Source organism: Tenrec ecaudatus, chromosome 16 (assembly GCF_050624435.1).
Source record: "Tenrec ecaudatus isolate mTenEca1 chromosome 16, mTenEca1.hap1, whole genome shotgun sequence".
Lineage (NCBI taxonomy): Eukaryota > Metazoa > Chordata > Mammalia > Afrosoricida > Tenrecidae > Tenrec > Tenrec ecaudatus.
In genome coordinates, this window is record NC_134545.1 from 8,583,157 (window position 1) to 8,604,495 (window position 21,339).

At 43.4% G+C, this 21,339-nt stretch overlaps 1 protein-coding gene across 1 annotated transcript in view; it reads left to right on the top strand.

Annotated features, from left to right (window-relative positions):
* SPPL3 (signal peptide peptidase like 3) overlaps positions 1-21,339 on the top strand; it is a 150,861-nt gene that overhangs the window by 113,619 nt on the left and 15,903 nt on the right. The window contains exons 3-5 of the mRNA XM_075533642.1: positions 12,911-12,999; positions 19,825-19,944; positions 20,620-20,698. Of these exons, the coding sequence (XP_075389757.1) occupies positions 12,911-12,999; positions 19,825-19,944; positions 20,620-20,698 (288 nt within the window). The remainder of the gene's footprint in view (positions 1-12,910; positions 13,000-19,824; positions 19,945-20,619; positions 20,699-21,339) is intronic.

A 21,339-nucleotide genomic window follows, 5' to 3' on the forward strand; every position in this document is an offset into this window, starting at 1 on the left:
AAATGATGATGGCAACATATGTACAAATGTGCTTGACACCATGGAGGTATGTATGGATTGTGATAAGCACTGCATGAGCCCCAATAAAATGATTTTAAAAAGAAGAAGAAAGAAAAGACGAAAGTAGATGTCAGTAAGAATCTGAAACTTGCTTTAGAATGTAGAATAAGTTAGGGCAAATGGAAGAAATGATGAAGTAAAATAGACGAAAAGTAAAATTTTTTAAAGGGAAGCTAGAGGAGACAAAGTACTGAAATGTGCAGAGACCTGGTGTTAGAAAACCAAAAGGGAACAACATGCTCAGTATGTATCAGACTGGAAGAACCAAAGAAACAAAATAACTTCAAGACAACTGTTGCAATATGCAAGGATTCCATCTATGGGCAGCGAAGGACGGGAGGGAGAAGCCCTCAGCCAGATGGATTGACGTTACCTGCATTATGGGGCTCCAATTAAGGATGGCACAGAACTGTGAAGTGCTTTGTTCTCTTGTACAAGAGGTCACTATGGGTTGGAGCTAACTCGGTGGCACCTAACAACCACAGCCTGGGCAAAATATAGAAAAATGCAGGGAGCATTGAAAAATGGGAGAAATACAATATAATGGTACAAAAAAGAATTGGTCAAGAATCCATGGTATTGAAGGATGAAGGTGTTGAAAAAAAACTAAGAATTGACAGAATATCTATTGAAATGGTTCAGCTTATAGAAGTGCTCACTCTTCTATGCCAAGAAATTTAGATGACAGTTACCTGGCCAACAGTGTAGAAGAGATTAATGTTTGTGCCCATTCCAAAGACAGATTACCCAACAGAATACATACATTATCAAGCAATAAAATTTACACATGTATAAAATTTTGCTGAAGATAAATTGAATGCAGCCATACATAAACAGGAAACCGGAAGAAAACCACTTCAGACCATATTCAGGACAGAATGTGGAATGAGGGCTATGATTGCTGATATCAGATGGTTCTTGACCTTGGCTGAAAGAAGAGAATACCAAAAAGATGCTTACCTTTGTTTATTGACTATGCAAAGGTATTCAGCTGTTTTGAACATATTGTTGTCAAGAACCACGTTTTTCTTGGGTCCACAATCAATGATCATGGAAACAATAGTCAAGAAACCAAATGATGCTTTGGGCAAATCTGTTGTACAAGATCTTTGCAGTGTTCAAGAGCAAAGATGTCACATTGAGGACAGACCCAATCACTGGTATTTTCATCACCTCAAATGTGGGGTACCAGCCTTCACAATCTAATGGGTCCAAGGGGCGATTGTGTAATTCAGGGGTAAAATTAAAGAGACATCAGACAAGATAAAGCAAGCCGGTGCTCAACTCCAGGACCGCCGTGGCTTCAGGAGCCAGATCGGAGCAGAAAGAATATGTTTCCAACTAAGGCTTATATACATTCAGGGGGTGTGCAAACCTCCCTAATTATAGGTAACCACATCTGTAACAAAGTGGGCTGTACCCTAACCTTAAAGGTCCCTGAGTACCTAGGAGGAGTAACCTAACACCAGTGCCCGGGGCAGGTAAAGGGGAGTGGCTGTCCTCAGAGCCTAGAGAGCAGTAGCACAGGTCAGCTCCTATAGATAAAGCTGCGGGCTGCAAAGCAGTCTGCCATTTGCTTGTAAGAGATAACCTTAAGGTAGCACTATTATGGGAGAATAGAGTGGGGAAACAATATTAATTAGGAGAATGTGATTGGGGCTCATCTCCAACTCAAAAGGGTGAAGGCGGCCTCCCTCCACTCCAGAAACCTAACCTGCCAGGCTTCTTACTATATGAGAATAAAGATTCATCAGTATACACTCTATTCCTGTACTCTGCTTCTCACACTCAAATGTAAAATTTGGACAGTGAATAAGGAGGACTGCAGATGAATCGGGGCATTTGAATTATGGTGTTGGTGAAGGATATTGAAAGTACAGTGGACTGCCAGAAGGACTAATCTGTCTTGGAAGAAGTATAGCCAGAATGCTCCTTAGAAGTGAAGATAAGATTTTGTCTCATGCTTTGGGCATGTTATCAGGAGAGATGAGTCCTTGGCAAAGGACATCATTCTGAGTAAAGTAGATGATTAGTAAAAAGGAGGAAAGCCTCCATGAGTATCTGCAACAGTGAGTTCCAGCAGAACAGTCCTGAGGAGGCGCAGAACTGAGCAGTGTTTGTTCTGTTGGACATAGGGTCTTTAGGAATTGGAACCAACGTAGTGGCACCTAAAACAGTCGCATTGTGTTTCCAGTTCACCCTTATACCTGTGCTTTGGTTCTGTTGCTCCTTTGAAAACCCAGTGTGTTTCTCAGGACACATCCTCCTAAATGGATCTTGAATCTGTGATTCTTGTTTCCTTTGTGCAGTGAGGCTTCTAGAAGCACTGTCTACTTACTCAGTTTGGCAGCTCTCCCTCTTAATTTTGGAATTGGCAATGGTCTCAAGAAGGAATATGACCCAAATGCCAGGCATTTTTTCCTGGCCACACACTTCTGAAATTGGGCACTTGCACTGTTCACCGCCTGCCTTCACTAAGATGTCTTGTTTTTTGTTTAACTTTTCTAGTCCTAGTGGGAGGGTTGGAGCATGCAATGTAATGTGGTTTGTGTTTGTGGTCATGTGTGGGAAGATTGTTGGGTAGGTAGAGAAGGAAAACCGAGAAGATGAGTGCTGTATACAGGCAATGATGAAGGCCTGAATTAGGCTAATGTGAGGGGGCTGTCAAGAGTTTGAGGAAAACAGAATGCAGAGATAATGGAATTTTTCCCACAAATATTTTGGAGCCCCCCTTGTAGTCAGTGGAGAGATGAGTTGCTTTCAAATAAGATTTACTAATGAAACAGATACATTGTGGTAAGTCCAAGGTGGTGGTGTTTTTAAACTTGAGAGCTCTGGAAAGCCTAAATTTCATGGAAATTTGTCAAGAGACTGATAATTGGTTCTAATTTGACTCAGGCCACTATAATTTGGGACAACAGTTTCTCCAGGAGTCCTGCTGGTGCTGGTAAGCCCTTGCCTGCTAACTGCAATGTCAGTGGTTTGAACCCACCAGCCACTCTGCAGGAGAAAGCTGTGGCAGTCAGCTTCCATAAAAAGTCCAGTCCAGAAACCAAAAGTGGGAGCAGCTCAGCTGTGTCCTCGAGTTCCTCTGAGACCCGATCAACAACTGTGTGTTAGGTCCCCTGGGCAGGCTGCCCCCCAAAACTAGGCTCCATAGCTTGTACTTACTTATAACCCACTTGCTGTAACAGTAGTGGTTTCGCTTGAGTACCGTCTTTGGTGCACCATCTATTCAAAGCCTTTGCTCATTTTCTCTTGGTTATTTGTCTTTTTGTTGTTGTTGAAGTTTTATATCTATTTTGATTCTTATCAGATACATGATTTGTGAAGGTATTCTTGTCAGTAGCTTGCCTTCTCATTTTTTAGGTAAACAATTTTTTGATTTTTATGAGGTTCTATTTTATATTTTGCCCTTTCTACTTTTGTTATTATACTAAGTAATGCATTGATAAGCTGGGTCTGACCCCATTGCCCCAACTTGTTTTTCTAAGAAATGTGTTCATTGAGGGTGTGCATTCAGGTGTTTAATCCATTCTGAATTGGTTTTATGTACAGTGTGAGGCATGGACCCTATTTAACTTTTCTGCATGTGGAAATCCAATTTTCCCAGCATATTTACTAGAGATCTTTTTTCTCATCAAAAGTACTTAGCCCTCTTCTCAAAAGTCAGTTGACCACAGGTGTGTGTGTTTATATCTCGGCTTTCAGTTCTATCCATTTGGCCTGTGTGCCTATTGTTACACCCATTCCACATGGTTACAGTTACTGTAGCGCTGTGGTATGTTTTAAAATCAGGAAGTAGGAGTCTGTGCTTTGTTCTTCATCATTGCTCTGGCTACTCAAGGCCTCTTGACATAGCATAAACGTGAGTATTGCTTTTCTTATTGCTCTATTGAAAGCTGTTGGAACTTTTATCCAAATTGCCTTGAATCTATACTTCGCTTTTGTTAGTATTAACATTCAACTATCTCCAGACACATGAAAAGATGTTTAGTGTCATTAGTCATCCAAACCAAACTCACTGCCATAGAGTCGGTTCTGACTCATAGGGACCCTCTAGGACAGGGTAGAACTGCCCTGTGGGTTTCTGAGACTGTAATTCTTTTTTCTTTATTTTTTTTAAGTGTAAAAACTCTTTAAAAAATACCTTATTCAAAAAAAATACCTTATTGGCTTTTTAAAAAAATAAATCATTTTACTGGGGACTTTTAAAGCTCTTCTAAAAATCCATACATCACTGTATCAAGCATATTTGTACATATGTCACCATGATCTTCAAAACATTTTCTATTTGAACCCTCAGTATCAGCTCCTCTTTTTTCCCCTCCCTCCCCCATCTTCACACCTTTGTGACCTCATGATAAATTATAACTTAATATTTTCATATCTTACACCGTTCACTGTCTCCCTTCACCCACATTTCTGCTGTTTGCCCCCTCCCCCTGAGGGGGTGTTAGACATTGACCATCGCTATCAGTTCCCAGTCACACACACAGAAAACAGCAGATGTAAAAGCCAGGCAGGGTGTGGGGCACTTGGAACCCTTATCCATCGCTGGTGGGAGCACAAAATAGAACGGTCTTTGTGGGAAACAGTGTGGTTGGTTCCTTAAAAAAAAAAAAAAAAGTGAAAATAGAACCACCCTGTGGCCCAGCACTTCCTCTCAAACTCTCTGCCATTGAGTTGATGCCGATTCCTAGTGACCCTACAGGACTGGTAGACTGACTGTGGGTTTCTGAGAATAAAAAGCCTCATCTTTCTCCAGTGGAGTGATTGGTGGTTTCAAACTGCTGACCTTGCAGTTAGCAGCCCACCAGGTAACCCATTGTGCCACCGGGGCTCAGTTCCACTGCTAGGTATATAACTCACCATTGTTCATGATGACACTGTTCACAGTAGCCAAAAGGTGGGAACAACTCCCATCAACAGGTGGATAAACCAAAATATGGTCCATCTGCATGTCCACCAGGAGCCCTGAAACCAGAGGTAGTCCTTGGGAGGAAGATTTATAGCTCCACAAACCCTGTATTAGGTCACTAGGGGTCAGGATCAAGTCTGGTTTTTCTTTGTTGTTGTTTGCGAGGGTTGGGGAATTATGCATACATACAACAAAATATTATCCAGGCATTGGAAGAAACGAAGTCTTGATATATGGTACTCTAGATAGAGTTTCAAGACATTATGCTGAGCTTTTGAAAACAATCACCAAAGGACAAATATCCAGTGACCACTTTATGTATAAACAAAGCAAGAAAACAAATCTATAGAAACCAAAGTTTATTAATGGCTACCCAGGGGAAACAAGGGAAGAGAAGTTACTGGTGCTAGAAATGTCCTGTGGGGGGCACAGCTGATTATCGCAGTTGCTGTTAATTAGTTGTATGCCTGTTAAAGGTGAATTGGCAGAAGTATGGGCTTCCAAGGCTGCTAATGTATAACTGAACATATCCGTGGATGTAGGTCTGTGGTGTGGAGGTCCGCTGTGTGCAGTGAAACTGAGCCCTGCCCTGTGGCAGCCCTTCAGTCTTCTCTGTTTCACTGCCCATCTACTTTACCAAGCATGGCGTCCTTCTCCAGGGACTGGTCCCTCCTGATAACATGTCCAGAATGCACGGTAAAAGTCTTGCCATCCTCATTTCTGTGTGTGTGGATACGGGGGGAAGGTTGACAAGCGGACCGTTGGTTTACATTGAACACTTCACACACACTTCATGCCACCTCATTGATTGCAAGCCCCTCAATTTCCTTTCTGTTCCTATTCCTAACCTCTGAACTTTGCCTTAAAGTAGATGCTGCCCTTTTTGATCTTAAATGGTTGGTTTTTCTACCACCAGGGTCAGTTCAGTCCCAGACCTGAAGTGTAGTATGACTGAGGTCTATCTTTGGGGGGGGAGGGTATCCCATCTGTCTCTATCCAGGACCTACTAATATGCTCCTTTTAAATGAAGTTTTTGTGTTAAAATTAGGTGCCTCAACTGACATTTGAGTGGCTTATACTCAAGTATATACGGTAAATTCTAGTTACTAGAAAAGGTGCTCATTCACCACCACCACCAACTCTGAAAAGGATCACATTAGAAAGTCCTGGATATAGTGGGACAAAAATGTGGAACAAAACGAAAAATCATTTTAAAAGGTCAGGCTTGGTTGGCTAGAAACAGATGGGACCCCAAACGGTGCCCTGTAGTCCCCCTTGATCAAGTTGAGTCTCATTCTTAGTGAACATATAGGGTTTCCATAAATCTTTGTATGGAGATGTCTCTCTCTCTCTCTCTCTCTCTCTCTCTCTCTCTCTCTCTCTCTCCCCCCCCTCTCTCTCCCCCCCCTCTCTCTCCCCCCCCTCTCTCTCCCCCCCCTCTCTCTCCCCCCCCTCTCTCTCCCCCCCCTCTCTCTCCCCCCTCTCTCTCTCCCCCCCCTCTCTCTCCCCCCCCTCTCTCTCCCCCCCCTCTCCCTCTCCCTCTCCCTCTCCCTCTCCCTCTCCCTCCCTCCCTCTCCCTCCCGAGGAGTAGCTAGGTTGTGTAAACTGCTGACCTGTGGTTAACAGCCTAATGCATAAATAGCACCTGACTGAGGCTGACCCAGGAGGCTTTTGAGATTTAAAGCCCAAAACCCTATTCAGGTAGCTTACCCACCACACTGTGGCAGGTTCTGCCCCTTTTCCAATGACCTTTAGCATCTTACAGGCCCATTCACCGCTATCTCCTATTCTCAGCTTCCCTCAGGAGTCATCCTTGATGGGTTGCCACCATCTACTATGGCAGCTTCCTCCTCCCTGGGCTTCCAGGCAGGGGGTACAGGCTGAATCCCACTAGCCTTACTCCTCCCACCTGTCCAATCACTTAAATATGTTCTTAAGACCTCTGATTTATTAAAAAAAAACAAAACAACAACCTCTGATTCCCCCCCCCCTTATTTAAATTATTTAAAACAGGAAATTAGGAGAAGATCATGAAACACAGAATAAAAGGTTTATAAATGGTACTGGTTATTTCCCATCAGGCTTTCACATTTCCAAGTGCAGTAATATAAACCAAATAAAACTAGATACTGAAAGTCAGGCAGATCCAGTCAAGTCTAGTGACTTGCAGAATTAGACCGTGGTAACCACTACAACTCTCTGTGTGGGTCACACATGACTAATGCTAGTCTAATTGTATGCAATTTTAATCTTTAGTTTGAGGAACAAAAAGCTTGTGGGGCCAGAACAGGGCTGTGGTGTGACTGGGGTAATGTGGTTCCTCAGTAAAGATCTCAAGGAGCTGCCCTCCAGGAATGAACCTGTGCATTGCCCTGATGGAAAAAAAACAATTCCTTGATGCAACTTTCCCAGCCTTTTCCTCCCCAGTGCAGTCTTCATACTTAATCAGCCCCCATCGTGACCCTGTGTCCTTTAAGAAAATCTGGCGATGATTCTAGGGAATCCCAAAGAGATAAAAGTGGTCATACCGTGGAGTGAAGACCCAAGTCCATCTGTAGGCAGTTGGACATCCCCTTACAGAAAGGTTTTAAGGGAGGAGACGAGCCAGTCAGGGTGCAGTATAGCAACAATGAAACATACAACTTTCCTCTGCTTCTTTAATGCTTCCTCCCCACCCACTATCATGACCCCAATTCTACCTTACAAATCTGGCTAGACCAGAGGATGTACACTGGTACCGATAAGAGCTGAAAACACGGCATCCAGGACAGATGACCCCCTCAGGACCAATAATGAGAGTAGTGATACCAGAAGAGCAAGGTGGGAAGAGAAAGGGGGAACCGATCATGATGCTCTACATATAACCCCCTCCCAGGGGTACTGACAACAGAAACGTGGGTGAAGGGAAACATTGGTTAGTGTAAGGCGCGAAAAAATAATAATTTATAAATTATAAAGGGTTCGTGAGGGGAGGAGGGGAAAAAATGTGTTGATACCAAGGGCTCAAGAAAATGTTTTGAGAATGATGACAGCAACAGATGTACAAATGTGCTTGACACAATGGACGGATGGATGGATTGTGGTAAGAGTTGTACGAGCCCCCAATAATTTTTTTAAAGTGGTCATAACCATCTGCCATGCAGCTTTTGTCTTATTGCTAGGTTGCACCGAGGGTCACTGGAAGCCAAAGCTGACTCAGTGGCATGGAGCATAACTTTTTGAGTTAACTTCTCTGCCCTATTCTTGAACTGGCCAAATCTCTTAGGAAACCAGAGTTTTGATCTGAGCAGTTGTTCTCTTTTGAAGGCAACCAAACAAGTTCGAACAATAACACACTTACCTTAGTCTTGTCTCCCGCCATGCACAGACTGTAGCGACATGCTGAAGCACATTTGGTTGGGATAATCCCATTCATGCATGAACTGGAGCCCTGGGAGCAATGCTTTACTTGTGCTCATATTTAACGAGTTTGAACATTTACAACTGTGTGTAAATTTGTAAAAAGTACTCTCGAGTGTTCTAGCTTCAAACCAAGTTCGCGTGTAGTTTTGACTTGAGTCAAGTAACTCCTTCCTTCATGCCATGGGGTCCGTTTGGACTCCTAGTGCCCCTGTCGGACCGACTCGAACGGCCCCTGTGGGTCTCTGAGACTACCACTCTTCATGGGACGAGAACGAGGCCCGTCTTTCTCTCTTGAAGTGGCTGGTGCATTTGAACTGCTCAAATTCAAAATTAGCAGCCCAAATCTTAACCCATTACACTTCCATGCTGAATTATGCATTGAGTTGCTAGCCACAAGGTCAAAAATTCAAACCCACCAGCCATTCCGAGGGAGAAAGATTCACAACCTCAAACCCAAAGAGTCAGTTCTACTGTGAGTCAGATGGACTTGATGGCTTCCAATATTAGGTTAAAATTCCAATTTCCCTTTCTTTTTTCCAACATCCATAGTGTACTCAGAAAAGTTCAAATTGAGATGATACAATGTAATTTCCAGTAAACTAATGTTCTGAGTTTCATTTGGCTTTCTAAGATTGTAATATTTCTTTCTTTGCTCTTTTGTAAGGATTTCAGAGCATTTACTAAGTTTCAGAAATTGTGATGAGGAAAAGTAAATTAAAATGGGCCCAAAGAAAAGTCCAGCAATGACCAGAAAGAAAGCAGAGCCAAAGCTCCCTCTAAGGCTATAAACCTAATGGCCAGTACCCTGACCCTGGCGGAGTTTTTCTACCACCCAACTTTCAAAAGTAACTTTCTAAAGGCCTGTAGAGGTCAAACAGTTGTTCTGGGAAATGGTGACTATTCTTGGTCTGGCAATCTTAAAGACCATCTAAACAGGATGCCAGCAACATTGAGTCTCGTAGCATATCCTCATAATAGGCATTGAAGTTTGGGTTGAATAAATTACGGCACCTTTTGATTCACACGGTGGCATCGCATCAAACTGCTTTCCAATAAAAACTGCTTCCCCGAAATTGGAAGCTCCCTATAGGCAGCAGAATGCCTCCCTCCCCACTGAGCTGGTGTGGCACTGGCGCTAGGGGAGCATCTCTGGAGGAGGTCCTGGCTGCTAGGTCTCCGCCTGGTACACCTGCTGAGTACTGGCAGTGGGCACCATGTTACTCATGGTTACTCATGTGGGCTGGACAAGATTGAAATTCCTGCCTGTGGAGAATCCCAGGTGCACCTTGAAGAACTTTCCCAGCTTGCCTCAGGACTAGGAGAAGCATGGGTTTATATTAGACATCCTTAAGCTCAGGGGCTCCACCAGAAATACAGACAGATGCCCTGCCCTGTTAAGAGGCTGCTAATTACAAAGTTAACCGTTAGAAACCACTCCAAGGAAGAAAAATGGAATTTTCTACTTCTGTAGAATTACAGTCTCAGAAACATACAGGGACAGTTCTACCTGTCCTACAGGGTTTGCTTGATGACTGAGAGAGTGGGGCTCTTCTTACACTCCTCTCAACACCCACCTCAAAAGAGACTTTCAACAGCTGTGTTTAGGGTTAAACCAAAGAGGTGTGCCAGGTGACTTCCCAGTCTAATAGGAAAGCACAGAAGCTGACCATCTGTAGTAGCTAGCCCCAGGGTAGAGAGGTGGCTTCCTATCACGTTACCCTGCTCGCACCAGATTCTGAGATTAGGCATAAATACACATAGTACTTACATTCATAACTACATTGGAAAAACTCAATTAAAATTAACATGCCTTATCCAAACCATGCCTACCGGGGAAGGGGTGGGGGTCGTCCTCATGACCCAGTGACAGCAGGCAGATTCTCATGAAATACATCACCAGCCCTAGAGTTTATTGCTGTTACATGCCACTGAGTTACTTCCAACTCATAGTGACCCCGAGTACCACCGAATGCCGTGTCTTTTTTTGCTAACCTCTCAATAGTTGCTAATAAGAGCTCAAAAAGTTTGCAGAAAAAGGAGGGAAAGTAATGTTTTTCCATGAACATTTTGAAGCTCTCTTGTGTCTGAGACCATTACTTCAAGCCATTGTGGCAATCTGTCTCATTGAGGGGGTTAGTCCTTCTCCTGAGACTGGTCCTTACTCTTTATTTGTCCATGTATGTGAGAGGAAGTCTCACCAATCCTTTCTTTTTAGGAGCCTTCTGCTTCATCTTCATCCATGATAGATTTTGTTCATTTTTCGCCAAGACATCGCCACTCCCATCTTCCTTATCCTGCTTTTGTATGCATATGAGACCATTGGAAATACCATAATTTAAGTCAAGGTGCACTAATAGTGCTCAAAGTGACATCTTCGCTTTTTCACACTTTAAAGAGTTTTTTTGGCAGCAGATTTACCCAGTGCAATAACACCATTTGATTTCTTGACTATTGATGTAGGTAAAAGGAAATCCTTGATAACGTCGACTTTCTCCGTTTATCGTGATACTCTTATTGATCCAGTTGTGAGGATTTTGTTCTCTTTGTGCTGAGGCAGAATCCATACAGAAGCCTTTGTGTTCTGCAGTCAAGGTTATGTCATCTGCATATTGCATGTTGCTAATGAGTTTTGCCCCAGTCCTGATGCCATGTTCTTCTTTACAATGTGAAGCACACCTTTCCTGATTTTAAACGAGTCATCCTTTCAGTCTGAACAACGGCCCCTGTTCTATGTACAGGCTCCAGGTGAGCACAGCTCAGTGTCCTGGAATGCCCGTTTGCCACAGTCCACACAAGTGCCTGTGCACAGTCAGTACACACAGGTAACCAGCCTTCTGGTACTCTGCTTTCAGCCAGGCTCCATCTGACGGCAGTGACATCATCGTCCATTGCTTCACATCCTCTTCTGAATGTGCTTGAATTCCTGGCAGTTCCCAGCAGCCAATTTTGAATGATCTTCAGACACATTTGTGTTTGCAATTAGTGATACTGTTCAGGAATTTCTTTTTTGGAATGGACACAAATGCAGCTCTCTTCCAGCTGATCGGCCAGGTAGCTAGCCGTCTTCCAAATTCCTTGGCACAGATGAGTTTGCAGTGTTGCATTTATTTTTTGAAATATCTCAATTGGTATTGTCATTTCCTGGACTCTTGTTTTGAAAAACTAATAACTTCAGTGCATCTTGGAATTCTTCCTTCAATCCTGTTGGTTCTTGATCATATGCCACTTCCTGCAATGGCTGGATGTCAGCCACTTTGGCATAGTGGTTGTGCATTGGGCTGTCAACCTCAAGGTTAGCAGTTTGAACCCAACAGTCGCTACTCGGGAGACAGATAAAGCTTTCTAACTCCTGTAACTCACAGGGGCAGTTCTACCCTGTCCTATTTAGAGTCAGTGTGAATTGGCGTCTACTTGATGGTATCAAGCTGTTTGTTTTAGGACTCGGTGCATTCCCAAATTGTTCAATATTTTGCCCTTGGAATCCATGTCAAATCCAAATGCATGAAGATTTATACCTGTGTTTTCTCTTAAGAACTTGTAATCAGAGTTAATAAAAATAAAAATTTGGTTCCTTGGTCACACTAGCCACACTTCCAGTGCTCATGTGGCAGGTGTCTCTCAAAGATTGGTCAGTGCGCATACATTTCCATCGTCACAGGAAGGTCTTTTGGACACACAAACCTTCTTTAAAGGGACACTCCAAAAGAAAGTGGACTAAGGATTTAAACAAGAAGGAAAATCAATGAACAAATGAACCAAAAAGAAATGAACGGACTAAGATGCAGAAGCGGCGGAGTCTTTTGCTGATGAGGCTGACAGTGACTAGTTGCTCCAGGTGCAGACTTGGCCAGCCATTGAGGCCCGCCCCTTCTCACCTTACCTAAGTTTCAAATGCTAAACCTTCCATTTCCCGCTGGTTTGCATGAGTTCTTCTAAATATTCCATGTGTTTCTTGTTTATTCTTGATCTGCCTGGCCTTTAGTGTAAACTCCTTGGGAATCTCTCCTCCTCACCCTTTAGCATTCCAGACCTGGGATGGGCTCAGGTGGAGCTGGCCCACGGGGCACGGGGTGGCTGCTGCCACTGCATGGAAGTTGGCAGATGTAGAGAAACGAGATCTCTCCCTGGCTGCCACCAGCAAGTGCATTGGAACAACCTGTCTGGCAGATGTCCTTGGTGTGAAAGTCCCCAGACTGTACCTGTCCTTTGACCCAGTGTTTCTCCTTCTAGGGCATATATCATAAGGAAGTCATTACGAATGTGCCCAGAGATACAGCAGCAAGAGTCAACCAGAATGGAATGCCTACCTGCAGTCAGAAACACTCTTGAACTTGACCTACCAGAGGAATGTAGATGATTTAGTTTGGTTTTTAAATGTGTCCACACGAACTATTTTACAGAGTTGTTCAAAAAAGATATCCCTCCCCCATGCCTTAGGATTTTAAAATATTATTGCATTACGTACTTATCTGACCTACATCTTTCTTAAAGCAAAACTACAACTTACCTAGACATTTCTTTCCACAGATCCCTTAATATGGACTTTGAAAATCAAGATAAGGAGAAAGACAACAACAATTCTTCTGGGTCTTTTAATGGCAACAGCACCAACAATAGTAAGACATTTTATTGCCAGCTAATTGTCACACGTATAGTTGTCTTCATTTGATTCTTTCTGATCCTCAGTTAATAAAATAACTTGGTGCTTGGATTCATAAGCTGACAGATAATAATCTAGTGTAAGTGTTTTGGTGGGGTTGATCATCAATTCATTCAGTGACTTAGAAATTACTTCTAAAACTAAGTATTACTGATGAGCTCTTCTGATATTTAAGACCTTGTGAGAATGCTTTGTTTTATGTCATAAATGTCCATAACGTAGCAAATGGATAAAAGGAAATATAATCTAGCTACATAATGGAGTACTGTCCAGCAGGAAGGAGGATGGAATGTCCCGGCACATGAGCCGCCCAACATCCTGCTGAGAGAAAGAAGCCAGGCGCAAGAGATGGTGTGCTGAAGGTTCCACTTCTACAAAATTTCCAAAATGGCACTGATGACAGCTGTGTGGGGCGAGGGGCGGCAAGGAACGAGCAGGCAGAATCTTACTGGGTTGATGAAAATGTTCTCCGTGCCACTGCCCCCCCCTCCAAAAAAAAAAGAAAAGCATATGCTAAAAATTACTTCTCAATAGAATTGTAGAAAGTGCATGATAGAAAGTAAATTTGAAATGAGGAAACCAGATTTGACAATTAAAAAAAAATACTGCCCTCGAGTTTTCTGACTCACAGCCACTTTTCTGAGACTGTAAATCCTTATGGGAACAGAGAGCCTATCTTTCTCCCACAGAGCAACTGAGGGGTTTGAACTGCCATCTTTCCTGTTAGTAGCCCAGTGTTGAAAGATGTGTCCTGGGAACCTACCCTGTAACTGACACTCTGTGATGTTTTGAAAAATGCAAGAGCTGGTAGGTACCTAAGGTGTTGTCATGTAGGCGGCAGGGCCACAGTGCTCTCCAAGGTATTAAAGTGGTTTTGTGTGTTAAGCTGCTAACTGCAAGGTCAGCAGTTCGAAACCTCCAGCTGCTCTGAGAGAGAAAGATGGGGCTTTTTACTTCTGGAAAGATTTATAGTCTGGGAAACTCACAGGGGCAGTTCTACCTTGTGATATAGGTTGCTGTGAGTGACATCGATTCGATGGCAGTGAGTTTGGGTTGAGTTTTTGGTAACAGAGATGGCACATCACCTGGAACTTAAGAATCCTCCTAAGTAAGCAACTGCTCACCATCCAGCGGCCCTACTGGGGTAGTGGATTCCTAGCTGGGGTCAAACTGCTGGGCGTGTGACTAGTAACTCATCAGCTACTTGGAAGACGAGGCTGTCTGCTTTCATACATATTTACCACCTTGGAAAACCCACAGGAGTTCTACGCTGCCCTTCAAGGTCAGTATGAGTCAGAATCGACTGGGTGGCAGGAAGGACTTTTGTTTTTATCAGTGCATCAGAGTAAACTTTATAGACATCCATTTATGAGAGGGAGAGAGAGAGGCACAGTGAGGGCTGAGCAACCATGGGTCCCATTAGGAGGGACGTTCCTAGGGAGGTGACCATGATTTACAGGGCAGACTAATGAGGAAGAAATGCCAGGGAGCCAAGAGAAGGTTGGCATCCCCAGGAGGTGTACATGGTTAGTGTGCTCAGTTGGTGACTACAAGGATGTATGTTCAGGGTCCCCAGAGGCACCTCCGAAGGCAGGCGTGGTGGTCTGTCTACTGCCAAGAAATTGGAAACCTCAGGAGCTCCGTTCTTTCTGGCACACACGAAGTAAGCTCACTGATATGTGTATATTGTGGACACGGAGGACCTTGAGTGGTAAGGGGTCCCATGGTTTCTGCTTCAGTGTCTCTGCTTACTGTGATTCTCTGTTAACAAAATGACACCCCGTAGTGCAAAGTAGGAAAGAGAAGTACAGTAGAATTATTTAAATAGAATGAGTCTTCTCTTGAACTTATGACACAGATCTTTGTATAAAGTAAAATACCATCCTAGTAACTTATTAGAAACAAGGTAAAAAGCCAGTGGCTGAATCTGATTTTCAGATTAAATTATACATTACAGTTTGCCTTCTTAGCAACATTTTTGGTACTCTTTAAAATCCTTTTTTAAAGTTCAGTAATGTAGACTACCTACAAATGATGTAGTCGAACCAGGTATGACTCTGCTGTGCATTGCAATATCTCTAGCCCAGAAAACCCAGAGAAATCTGTGAACATCAGTCCACAGAATAGAAGGAAGTTACCTGTAAAATCAGGTGTTTGTTTCTCATTAATCAGAAACTCAAAATAAGTGAAGCATTTTCCATATAGACTCCTATGTAAGCCGAGTTTTTCAGCACATTTTAAATGTAGTTTTTGTGGTAAAATTAGGTGCCTCAGCTCGAGTAGATACTTTTTAAATAGTCATTTCTTTACCTCTTAAGATGTGCTAAATTCTCCTCAACCGCATACATTTATTTCTTCAACTCCTGCTCTGGACCCAATGTACCAAAAGGCATCATGTTAAAAAGCCCCCAGCCTCTTCTGACAGGTTAGGATAGCATGCAGTCACCCACTTCCAGGGAAAATCTCGAAGAAAGACATGGCCATCACAGAGACGCCGCTCCTGAATTGTGGAGAAGGACTCCATTTCCTCTTGGAACAGAGTAGCGAATGGGATGCATGTATCCCGCTTCAGGAGGGTGAATAGGAAAGTGCTGTGTAGGTGCTAAAGAGCTTGAATGTTGGAAAAACTGGGGAAGGGACTGCTAAGAAGAATAAGTCATGGATTTAGTGTGAAGCCTTTGGCAAGAATAGTGTTTTGGAGTGACTGGATAGAGGTTCTTGAAAGGTTGGTTTCAGGTGCCAACTTTCAAAATAGTAAGAACCAAGGAATCTGGGAAGAAGACAGGGAAAGAAAAAGTGTCGCCATTCACTGCCATTGAGTCGTGATGATGCACAGTGACCTTTTAGGGCAGAGCAGAACTGCACTGTGAGGGCTCTGAGGTCAGAAATGTGTACAGAAGGAGGTGGGGGGTTCAAACCACCCAGCTTCCACTTACCAGCCCAATGCTTAACCCACCCTGCCAGAGGACTGTCCTCTGTAAAGGAATATTTCCCCTTGGCAGTTGGCCTTGGGCATTTGACCAGAATATTGGAAATGATACTCCAACCACCAGAACAGAAGGCTGAGCAGACCTACCAGGAAATATAGCACTAGCCTCATTAGAAATCAGGAAAATGACAGTGAACACTGAGATAGTCCAGGTTTATTGTGCCATTCTGGCTGATAAACATATGTGGGATTAATTGAAGGGTGGTGAGATAAAATGGCTCCGTGAGCCTTGTCTTTCTTGTTTTGGGGTCTCTTGCTCTCTGACGGTTGTACCAGGGTGCAGCTGCCTTAGTCATTTCCCTGCTTCAACTGGCAAGGCTCACTTCCCGCAGACATCCCTGAGGAGAAGCCACATGGACCTACCCCGATGCAGCCCTGGGTGCTGGAGCAGTCGTGTGGAGACCTCTGCCAGCGCTGAGATGCTGACATGTTCACTGACTAGGCTTTCCTACTGCAGTCGCCATCATTGCGTGTGTTTTATGATATTGAGGAGGACTTTGTAGCTCGGTGTCGGACATAAGGGCTAATGTTGGACTTAGGGGCTTGGACAGCTCTGGGTTGGTACGCTTTCTTAATGTACACTTAACCTTTAGACAAAACTCTCTCGTATGCTTAAGAGTTTCTGTGGATTTGTTTCTCTAGTCTACCAAGACTAAGGTAAACACTGTAAGGAAAAAATACCCCTAGACCTTCCAGAATAGCTCATAAAAAGCTTGACAATCAATACCAAGTGTTGGTGAGGAAGCAGCGTGGAGAGAACCCTCTCACCGGTCTGGCATTCCATACTAGAGGTGAAAACAAGTGCCACAGACTGTCTCACGCCTACTTAGTTATATTCCCAACAGGTAGAGGCACATGGTACAAGCATGCTCAAAGAAGTCTTCGTAATGATTAAAAAGTTGAAAACAACCCAGATGACAACACATTGAGTAAAAAATAGTGCACAGCTACATGTGACCGGAGTGATTTTCAAAAAGTTGAATGAAAGAAGACTAGGCACCCCCCTCAAAAAAATCTAATTAAACACATGCTGAGTTAAAAATAACAGAACGGAACACTCATATTTAAGGATTGATGCTTGAGCGTCACCGCAAAGGATTGTGGTTTGATTGTTTTAGGGGAGAGAGAGAGATGATGGGGGCGTTCTGGTGCTGGCAAGGTTCTAGGCGTATGTTTTGTTTTTCTTTAATCCTTTCCTGTGAATTGTGTGAAGGATTACAGAGCAAGTCAGTTTATTCCTACACAATATGTGCCAAGATGGGATTGCAATCCCACTGAACCCACATCTTCCTCGCTTAACCCTTCCTGCCTTCCCAACTTTGCAAATGCTGCAGTTTTCCATCTCAAATGGTTGATAGTCCATAAAAGTGCATAGGTCTCAGGTATTACTGGTTCCTTCCAAAAGGTTTAATGATGATTGTCTTGAGCTCAGTTTTCGTGTGTGTGTGTGTGTGTGTGTGTGTTAGAAAGTAGTTGGACTAAGTGATAGGATGATGCTCTGCATATGAATAAGTTTGGCTAAAATCTCTCATCAGTTAACCCCTTCCCCTTCAGGCGTGCTCTCTCCACACCTCCAGGAAGTAGTGTCCCTTCTGAGTGAGCACCTTACCACGTGAAGGAGCTTTCCTGGCCCAGTGGCCTCGCTGCTGTTTGGTAAACTCTCTTGGGTCCTTCGATAAAACCAATAGAAGCAACAATGTCTGATAACTCCTGGTTATAAAATCTGTGCTTTAATAAAAAACAAAACTGCATCCTAATATTCTAGAAGTTTCTTCTGGCATTCAGTTTTACATTTTAATTGCAGACTGAGTTTTAAAAACTTAGATTTATTATAAACAAATCCCTGGCTATATAGTATTAGTTCTAGACCGGCCTTTTCTGCACCAATGTAGTTTATCTGTACACTGTGGTCTTACACAAGCGGTGTATATGTGTATAAGATTTATAGCTTTTAAAGATTTTTAAATTGGCTTATTCTAATCATGTATCTGGGAAGCCATTGCTTTTTCTTGTAAAAGGTACCTGTTTATCTTTATTTTTTCTTGAACTATTGCATCAGATAGGCATCTTCCCTGCCCCCCCCTCCTGCCCCCACAGTGGTCCCTGCGCCCCCATTGAATGAGCCCTGACTGCCATTCAAGACAGTGTCCTCCAGATCTTTTGCCCCAACCTCAATCACTTTTCTTAAACTATTTGACTCATCTACTTGGCCCTTACGCACTTCTATGGAAATATATATATTTATATATATATATAAAATCATCTCACCCCACATAGCTTTTGGGGAGCAGGTCAAGTTAAGGAAGAGTGACTTCAACCCCTTGTGCTCATTATGTTCTTGGAGGTTGGTGACATGAAAAGGAGCGCTTATTCCTAATGTCTTCCTGGGGCCGGCTGCCTCCGTCGAGAGCTATGACCTCGGACACCCACGGGGCCAGTTGTCTTACACTATTGTCCAGTCGCCACGGGTGATTTATCTGTAGTGACTCCTGGGTGCATGTCTTGGTTCTTTTCACTTTTGGAAATTTGGGCAGGCAAAATACCGTACATGCTCATGTATAAGCAGAGATTTTCAGCACATTTTTAATGCGTTTTTTGTGCTAAATTCGATGCCTCGGCTGATAGGTGGGTCGGCTTCTACTTGAGTATATGTGGTAGCTACTTTTCATTTCCTCATGCAGTGATTCTCCGTTTGTGATATTTGCTTTCTCACCAAATACTCTGTCAGTGGTTCTCACACTGGATGCACAATAAACCCTTGTGGGGAGTTTTTAGCCTGTCCTTGTTCTTGAATGCCATCCTCAAAGCCATTCCCATTGGAGCTCATTGTTGCAGCCAGTGTGTCCATCCACCCTCACCTCAAAGGAGCGTTCTGGCTGGACCTTTTGGTGATGTTCTTTGCCAACACCATCATTCAAAAGCATTGGTTCTTTTTCAGTTCTGTTCCTTGTCCAGCTTGCACATGCCTTTGAGGAGACTGAAAATACCGTGGCTAAGTCCTCAAGGGGACATCTCTGCTTCTTCACACTAGATGGAGATCTTTTGTAGCAGTTTGCCCAGCGCAGTGTCCTATTGGATTGCCTGGTTGCTGCTTCCAGGCATGTTAAGTGTGCAGCCAAATAAAATGAAGTCCTTGATAACTTCACTCTCTTCTCCACGTGCTTGATGCTGCTGACTGGTTGAGTTGTAAGGATTTGGGTTTTATGTTAGGTGTCATGCATACTAATGCTGAGTTTAACCCCCAGATTTTAACTTAATTGGTCTCGGGTTGAAGGTAGACAATATATTTTAAAGCTCTCCTGGGTGGTCCTTATTAGCAGCCAAGAATTGAGACCACTTTGATAAACCCCATTCTTATCCCAAACGATTGTTTTCCTCCCATTTATCCTCCATTCTGGTTCCTTAAGACCTTCCCATAAATGCTTTTTAACTTGCTCTTCTCTTTTCTTCTTCTCCTGAAAATCAATCCTCCGTTGTTAGCAACCATGGGAAAGAATGAATATGAATTCATTAGATCCACAGTTGATGAGTTATTATAGTCAGTAGGCCAAAACCACCTCTGGTTCCAGACCTGTATACAAAGACTACATGTCTGTTCAAATGGACTAACTTGCCGCATTACTTCTTTGGCACCAGGAAGTAGCCATTCAGTTAGTCTCTGCAGCACCTACTATAATGAAGGCACTCCTCGCAGCTTAATGACTTTATGTATGTAAATGTATATAAATTTAGGTATATCAAGGGCCCGTTAGCATGGTCAGAGGCTCATGTGTCCTGTTTTCTCTCTTTCAGGTATCCAAACTATTGACTCCACCCAGGCCCTGTTCCTTCCAATTGGAGCATCTGTCTCTCTCCTAGTAATGTTCTTCTTCTTTGACTCAGTTCAAGTAGTTTTTACAATATGTACAGCAGGTAAATGAGTTTCTCTATCTAGTCTTAATTCACCTAAAAGGAAATGTGTTTACTCTGTTTATTGTCCTTCAGAACTAAAGGCTTTATACCAGACCATTGCAAGTTTTTCTTGCGTCAGCCCAGCCTTTTCTTTACTTCTCCCCACTCCCTACCTTTGACCAATTTGAGAAAAGGACACCTGAGAGAGGCCTAGGTGCTCAGACCTGCCAACACAGTCTGAAAGGAAGGCAGGCCAGGGACTTGACAGAGCCTGTGCGTGGGCTGACAGCAGGGCAATACTGCTTTGGCTGCAGCGACACTTGTAGGGTACCAGGTGGTCCAGTTTTGTGAATGGGCTGGTTGACACACCCTACCAAGGTTTCTGAAAAGAAAGGGTTAATAGCTGATGAAGGTAATTTGGCAGTCAGCTCTCTAATCTATTTCCAACCTAAGAGAGCATGGGAATATATAAAACATACACACCCTCTCATTTTTTTCTGATTCTTCCAACCAAGCGCCTCCTTTTGTTTTTTTAAAGAACCAATTTCTTTCATGCTAAAGGAAAATGGTTTTCTTCACCTGTTAAATTGTATCTACTTGTCCAGAGGCTATATTCCAGGAATGGTTAAATTTAAATCATGCCTTCTCCCCTCCCGGTTGGTTCAAATTAAATTGACCTTGTTTTCTTGTCTCCAGTTCTTGCAACAATAGCGTTTGCGTTCCTTCTCCTCCCGATGTGCCAGTATTTAACAAGACCCTGCTCACCTCAGAACAAGTAAGTAAGTGGGGTTGTCTTCAAAGTTAGGCCTGTGTAAGCCTCTCTCTCATACCGGCTCACAACATCAGCAGTCTGAAGGTCTGGAATCGACAACACGGGAAGTGAGGTGGTGGAAGTTTCAGACTAGAAGAGCATGCGTCCATTTGCCACCTTCCCATGGCAGAGGAGATGGAAACAACTTTCAGGAAGTCAGAATCACGCTACTATGCTTCCTGCTAGGGTCACTGGAAGATGGGCATTTCAGAAAGAGGTGTGCTCTTTCTGACTTTACCTAGTGAGTTAATGAGCCGTGGGAACTGGTTGCACGCAAGCCGTCTTGTTTGTGTTTCCTCTTGGCTGACGGGCCTTGGACCCTCCTCACAGAGCTTAAACCCCCAGAGCCACACCTAAGGCCTCACGCCACTGCTGTGAACAGGAGGGGGCTCTGTGCACGTGGGACAGACAGCTGGTTTTCTCAGGAATTAGTGAGGACTGAATAGATTTACCACCCCATCGATCTTTATCTTTGATAAATGAATTGAATTATTAACTTTCTTAATTTTTTCCCAAAGTTTATATTGTGATGCACATTTCATTGACCTGCTTCCATTTATAGGTCAGGAGTGTTATTAACACTGAAGAAATAACTAATAAGTTTT